The 7,511-nt window shown below is 39.2% G+C and overlaps 1 protein-coding gene and 1 long non-coding RNA gene across 2 annotated transcripts; one reads left to right on the forward strand and one right to left on the reverse strand.

The window, feature by feature from the left end:
• The first annotated feature begins 849 nt into the window (after positions 1 to 849).
• Positions 850 to 2,565, forward strand: LOC134059416 (uncharacterized). Its single transcript, XR_009935047.1, has 3 exons — positions 850 to 910; positions 2,218 to 2,268; positions 2,528 to 2,565. It is a non-coding gene; the product is annotated as an uncharacterized LOC134059416 (long non-coding RNA).
• Positions 2,566 to 3,051: 486 nt separating this feature from the next.
• Positions 3,052 to 7,194, reverse strand: si:ch211-163c2.2 (immunoglobulin superfamily member 1). The gene is made up of 7 exons (XM_062515809.1): positions 7,003 to 7,194; positions 6,581 to 6,616; positions 5,581 to 5,868; positions 4,738 to 5,007; positions 4,264 to 4,536; positions 4,010 to 4,096; positions 3,052 to 3,841 (listed from the first exon to the last, which is right to left on the reverse strand). The coding sequence occupies exons 1-7, from the start codon at positions 7,031 to 7,033 to the stop codon at positions 3,687 to 3,689; spliced, it is 1,140 nt and encodes a 379-aa protein (XP_062371793.1). The 5' UTR covers positions 7,034 to 7,194; the 3' UTR covers positions 3,052 to 3,686.
• Positions 7,195 to 7,511: the final 317 nt, after the last annotated feature.

Genomic DNA, 7,511 nt, shown 5'->3' on the forward strand with positions numbered 1-7,511 from the left:
CTGTACCTACAGGTCTACAAACACCTACAGTGTCTGTGGACACTCATCCAGGACAGGAGTCAAGTAATGCAATTCACCTCTCTCTCTCTCTCTCTAAATGCAGCAATAGTTTTGCCATAACAAATTCAATTTTTTGTTTTAGTTGTTTTTCTTAGTTATTAGATAGATAGATAGATAGACATGTGACTTACATGTGTCAATAATTACAAATTACAAATCTCCCCAGACCAACTTGGGGTTTTACACGCACGCACACACGCACGCACGCACACACGCACACACGCACGCGCACACACGCACGCACGCACGCACGCACGCACGCACGCACGCACACACACACACACACACACACAGATTTGGATGACTGCTGCACTTCTTCGTCAGATTCTGGATCCTTCCTCCTGGTAGCTGTGGGAGTGGTGGTGGGAATGTTCTTCTCCTTTGTAGTCTTCCGGCTGCATCGCTCCAAATATCTCACAGGTACGCAAGACACAACAACTATGTTGCCTGCAACTATTTAATTCCTGTCGAGTAAACTAATCTAAACACCTCTTGTACACCCTGATTACTTTACACTAACTATTTCATCCACTTCCACAGTTTAGAGTTTTGTTTGTGTTTCATTGCAGGCCTATGTTTGACCACTATAACACAGTGAGTACAAATCTGCTGAATTTCTTTTCACTTCATCACTCATACAGCATCCCAGTGTTAACTTATGGGAGGTATCTGTGTCCCTGTAGAGACCAGCAGCAGCAGTACCAAATGACCAATCAGAGTTCAGACCAGTACCAGAGGACCAATCAGAGTTCAGACCAGTACCAGAGGACCAATCAGAGTTCAGACCAGGACCAGAGTCAGTCTGCAGGAGGAGAAGGTTCTCACTCAGAGTATATGCCTCTGCAGAACAGTAAGCCTGGCTTTTTTACACTCTGTGTTATGATAATGCACAGTTTGGATTTGAGATCAATTACGGCAAACTGAGATCATGTGATAAGGAGTTGCCATGGTGAAATGTGTTTAGTGTGCAACATCATAGAAATAGTTTTTTCCTTCAAATTTAACAATTTTCAAACCGTCCGTTCCAACAGGAAGTACAGACATCTATGAAACTATCACACCCCTGTTCAAGCCACTGCAGAAAGGTCTGTGTGTTTATATTAAATATAGCCTACATTTATAAAAAGTAAATTAAATTAAAGTTCACATTTTGGAAACATATGAAAATATCTGATACCCAGAACAGTCTTCAGTAGGCTATATGGGATTGAGTTATCTGAGCAGATTGATCTGACTCTTTTTTCTTTTCTGACTTATCTAATTTTACATTGATCGTTTGTTAAAGGGGACATAGAATGGATGAACTGAGTATTGCACTGCGTTCTCTGATGTTTGGAATATATATATTCAACTTTGATTGAAAAAAAAAACCCGCAGTTGCTATTTTACAAGCCCAATTAAAACCTTATATTTAGGCTGGGTATTGAAATAGTCCGTTTGACTATACGGCGCTCTCTTTGACAACCACAATTGAACTTCAATGGCTTTGTGATATCTGACATCACAAGCAGGCTTTGTTCTAATTCGCCCAAGTTCAAGATTTTCATATGAAGGAGGGCACAACCATGCCTCATGTTCATGATAGCACACTACAGAATGTTTTCCATTCTATGTCTCCTTTAGTCTTACTACACTAAACAGTAGTATATTTTTTATCTGCGGCATGTGCTACAGACATCAATGAAACAATGAAATCATCCAACGACTCTCAAGAAGGTAGAACAAATTGTTCAGCTAAACATCAATGTTTTATTTATTGGTGTAGTAATGCAAAAACAATTAAGGCTATAACCAGCTGAATGGAAGAATACATATACATATAAAGGGATTATTTGTAATAAACCTGGTATGTATATGTGGTGAATACAAGCCTCTGTATACACCAGTCATCGATTTGACAGGGAAAATCTTGCAAATGGAACACATGAAAAGAATGATGATGACAATACTCCTAACTTCTGTCTTCTTCTGTAGATGTAGAGAAGGGATATGCTTATGAAGATATTAATATTTGATAGTTGTGGAATGTGTGGCATATGAATTATGATGAATAGACTATGGAGGTCAAAGGTCAAAGCTTAATGTCCCTGTATGCCCCTCTCTCTCTTGCTTATACAGTAGGGACTTATTTTTCTGATTCATTTTTATCTGAGACAGGTTCAACAGATGTCTATGAAACAATTAAATCATCCAACAGCTCTCAAGAAGGTAAAACAAGTTACTCTTCCAAACACCTATGTTTTTTTGTTGGTGCTTTATGCAGTTTTGCAAATGCAATGCAGGCAATAGCCAATAATGTATTCAACAAAAATACATCAACTACTGTAACAGGCATGTGTTGAAGATACTAGTGTGTATTTTTGTGGAATTCTTGCATACTGTCAACCCAACAGTGAAAAATTCACAAAAGGAAAGCATGTTTCAAAAGAATGATGTCAACCCTCCAAACTTTCATCCTGTTCTCTAGATGATGAGGATGGATATGAAGATATGGTTCCCTCTGACACTCTGACAGCTGAGGAATATGTCTAACTTGGAGAACAAGAGAGGGAGGGAGAGGTGAGAAGAGGTCACTTCACAAATGAGTATATGTGAATGTTGAGGCATGTGAATGATGAATTCTGAATGTAGTGTGAAATGTATTATGTATATTGTTACTTTAGATGTAATGCTACTTTTGTTTCCCTCTTATATGACACTGGACCTATTTGCATAAAGTTCCATACCTGCTACCAAGGACTCAGGACTTGCAAAACATCTCAGCAATGCCAATTGAGCACTGTTGTAAATGATACATTATTTTGAGACTTACTGTAAATTGATAAATATGTTCTATACAGTATGTGTATTTTAAAGAAATAGTATTCTCCGAAAGGACGCCATATGCAGACTATGTCTTGTCAAGTTGATTGTGTGTTTATTGATGGGATAAAATCGCCGAATACAGTAGGTTTGGGTGTTCATAAAAATAAAATCAAGAGAAAAATGTGCTGTTCACAGTACATTTAGTACATTTGTAATATGCCAGTATCATTTAAAAACACCACACCAGTACTTCACTGTTGAAGGTGGCAGCTAATTATCTCACATATTATTGACAGAAGAAATACTGCAACATTTTTATTTTCATTTATTTTTACAAGATGTCTGATATTCTGTAGATTATTATAATACATGTTTCAATAAATATTGACTACATTTGATCATATTCACTGATACCCTCATGTCGGTTCATCTTCAGACGGAAGAGAATATTTGAGGGCACAGATGAGGAACATACAGAAGTAGCTGTTCTGTCATCCCAGATATAATGATTAATATCCATATTTGGATATGTGTACAGTACAAATAAATGACATAAAAAACAATGTCATGCCAAAATGATAATAAGCAATGCTTCATGCATAGCATAAATCACTGAGGTTGAGTTAGAGCCGTCTGCTTCCCATATGTAATAGGCATTGTTTTCATGTCTTCAATGTACTGTGTTGTCTTCAGGTCAATATGGGACATGTTTTCTATTGGTTATGATACTGATAATGTCATAAATACATCATTGATTTGTTGTTCATCAATCACTGATTGGTAATGTTGTCCTTATGTCATATCTTTCAATGTTCCCTGCTTCAGACAGATGGCTTCAATCTTCCGTGTTTTCTGTTTGAGTGCCTGTCGTTTGCCCCTCGATATCTGTGACATTTAACCACCAATATAACAGTCACAATCAGGTATGGAGAGACCACCAGCAGGGAACAAACCATTCGGGATACAGATTGAAAGGCTGGAACACACACACACACACACACACACACACACACACACAGACACACACACACAGACACACACAGTGATTAGGCGTGAGTAGGGGGCAGAAAGGCAGAAATGTCTTTTCACTCAATTCAAATTAGGGTCCTCTGAGGTCTACCAGAGAAAGACAGAAGTCAATTACCTAGTGATTCATCTTGGCCATCATTAGTGATGTTATTGCTTGGTTGTGGGGCCGGAGTCATGAGGCTCTTTTTCTCAACTGATTGTGCTGTAGGCAGGACAATGGAGACAAACATGGAGGGACCATTTGTGACATTTTAAAACTAAAAACATTTTATTGACGAAAAGCATGATAGATCACTTAAGTAAATAATTTAGGTAATTGTGTGTGCAAAATGTACAATGATTTTGACGTAACAGGCTTTATTTACTCACCTAATGCAATGATCTCTATGGCTGCGCTGAGTTGAGACCTCTTTGGTCTGCTGTTCCTCTCTCCCTCACACGTAAACAGGAACTGTTCAACGTGGTCAAGGAGAGCGACAGTGATGGCCTTAGTGGTCATGTTGGGAATCAAACTGCAGTCCCTGTACCAGTAATACCGACCCCAGTCTGTGTAGTCAGCGATGTCACATCTCAGAGACACAATGTCTCCAATGTAGAACAGACTCTGTGGATGCTGCAGAACAACAGTAGATGCAGGCAGGGCTGGCCAGAAAGAATAAGAGAGATAAAGACATCAAAGATATGGAGATCTGCACGAGTACAATATTAAGGTTTATTTAATACATAATTTGATCACAATGGAAATGAAATACAGAAGATAGACTACTGGTACTTTAAAATGTGATTTGATATGTAAGCCGCAAAATAAAACAGACAAATGATAATTTTATACCGTTTATTCACCTTGCACTCTCGGGTGAATGGTATTACTGTGTACAGACAGAGGTCTGTGTTTCCACTGGCCCTTGCACCACCACTGGCCTGCATGAGACTCCTTGAACCCACTGATGATGAATGAGTTTCCCTCAGATTGAAACACCTGGTTTGTGCTCGGCCCCATATACCACTCATATGTCCAGCCACTGAGAGACTCTATCACACACTTCAGAGTGACCGTCTCTCCAGTGAACACGGGAGGCTGAGGCTGTACAGTCAGTGTAGCTCTGGGCAGGGCTGCAAACACAATGTACAGACTGATCAATTAGTAATCATGATTCTCGAACATGCATCTGATGTCCCATCCTTGTTATTAGCATGCTGAACCCTTACAGCCTCTCAAACTCAATCACTTATCAACAGATATCGGTTGAGTCTTCATGAGGATGTCTTCAGGGCTTAGACCCTGGGGGGGGGGGTGCATTGAGATTCAGCCATTGAACCTCCTATTATGTTTGAATCAGGAGCACTTTTTATATGTATATCACAATATACCACAACTATTGTCATGAATGTGTTGGTTTTTAGTAGAAAGAACAACATATTTCATGTTGTGTGTAGCGATGAGTGGTGGTCACACTATGAATCACTACTGCACATAGTTCTCATGTTGGGCAGAATATATTCCATCAATGCAATACAGGTATGTATGCATAAATGGATAGATAGGAAAACACAAATAGATGTTTCAAAATTAGCTCACAGCTCTCTTCCTCCCTCTTTCTCCTTTTCGCTTATTTTACTTATTTCAGACAGAAGGCATCAGTTTAGGGAATGACAGAAATGAACCACAGTATACAGCATACGCACCAGTCACTGCTAGCTGCACAGCATTGCTTATGTGTGACTGCAGGGAGCCCGTGTTGCTTTCCCCCTGACACCAGTAGAGGCCGCTGTCCTCTCCAGCCACTCCCCTGATGGTGAAAACGTTCTCACGTTGGCTGTACCGCCCTGAGGGCCTCAGCTCGACACCGGTGTTCCTTTTGAACCACTTGTATCTCCAGCCAATGTAATACTTCACCAAGCAGGTCAATTTGACGGTCTCACCGTTGAACACAGGATTCTGTGGCTCAGCTGTTAGGCTAGCTTGTTGCAGCACTGTGGAAAGTGAGCATTTATTGTATAACACTATAGCATAATATAAAACAGCATAAACCATAACATCAAAAACAACATTTAAAAGTTAAAGGAACACACCACCGTTTTATGAAATTATTCACTTAATTGCAGAGATATCACACAAAACATCAGTACTCTCACTCGCCGCAGCTAGGACAATCTCTATGCCAAAGTAGCAGTGCTTTGCCTGTGCTTCACCCCCAATAACGCCTAATGTTAAGGTATTTAAAACAGTCTGACAGTGTGATGCAGGTTCATTTCAATACATAAAAGTAACCTATTGCATGTATACTTCAAGCATTGCTAAACAGTGCTACATGTGTGTGTGTGTGTGTGTGTGTGTGTGTGTGTGTGTGTGTGTGTGTTCATAAAGGGGCACACAGTTTCATTTGAAAACCCACTTCCTGTCTCCATTGTTGCCACTGTCCATATTACATGTGAGGGGCAACAGGTTTATCATCAGCTCTTTTTATTGAAACAAGGTCACACTATGGTTTTGTGCATACTGGTCTAGACGGAAAAAATAAAATTGAAAATAAATTTAGAATCATTCCTGTAACACAGTAGCCCACTAACTCAATGTGTCCCATCGATATCATAAGAGTAAACCGTGTCGTAGAAATGCATCATCTTGTACCAGTATGTGTAGAGATTATTATTCAGTAGTACACAGCACAGTACATTTACTCACTTTGAGTACAAGCTGGGTAGAAGTGAAACCAAAGACCTAAAACAAAGAGGAAGGGGACCAGGTGAGGTATTGTGACCAGGGCTACTACTGCTACGTGTCAATTAGCATGTCACTGGCTAAGTTACAAATTAAATCCATACCACACCATGTTCATGAAAATACAACTGAATATATCAGTTAAAGGTTACAGCATTCAGTCAACTGGATTTGTTGAAAAATGATGGCTTTCAATATTAAGTAACAACAAGACAGGCCAGATACTTGTTACTTTTAACTCTCCACTTATCAGACAAGTCAGCCATATCTATCATTTCATAACCATTAGACTGTAGAAATTACACATCACACACACACACACACACACACACACACACACACACACACACACACACACGAAACGTTTGTATATAACAAATACTCACAGAATAGCAGACATTGTAAACTGGGCTCCATGACATCTGGTCACTGAATTACTCATCAATGAATTAATGAATGAACCCTGTCACTACAAATCTACAAGCAACAAATACAATGTGCGTCTTTACAAAAAACACAAACCAATATATCTTGATAAGACTTCACTTCACTTGATCTGTCAACACATTCACATAAGCTGCGTGTGACAGGTCAATGACCCTTACAGGAAATGGTCCTGACACTTGTACACAGACATAAGACATAAGAACAAAACACAACCCACTTCCTCTCACAAGCACAACCGCAAAAAAAGTCAGCCAGTTTCTATATTGTTATATGATTCACTGCTGGAAAATGTGTTCACTTAAAATAATGTCACATGATAAAATATGAAATAATAGTTTTTGATTGATGATCTGAATAAATCAAATTCTAAATGCCAATTCATAAACTACCAACAGAATTATAAACAGGTTAGGCTGAACACTGGCTGGAACAACGACAGGAAGTAGAG

This window comes from Sardina pilchardus, chromosome 16 (genome assembly GCF_963854185.1).
Source record: "Sardina pilchardus chromosome 16, fSarPil1.1, whole genome shotgun sequence".
Taxonomy (NCBI): Eukaryota; Metazoa; Chordata; class Actinopteri; order Clupeiformes; family Clupeidae; genus Sardina; species Sardina pilchardus.

Bases quoted from the DNA above. Each gene is read 5' to 3' on its own strand.
- si:ch211-163c2.2 (XM_062515809.1), bottom strand. From the start codon at position 7,033: ATGGAGCCCAGTTTACAATGTCTGCTATTCT. The intron at 5,869-6,580 runs GTGAGTAAATGT...CACTTTCCACAG, and splicing joins CTACCCAGCTTGTACTCAAA to TGCTGCAACAAGCTAGCCTA. The intron at 4,537-4,737 runs GTGAATAAACGG...CTTTCTGGCCAG, and splicing joins CATTCACCCGAGAGTGCAAG to CCCTGCCTGCATCTACTGTT.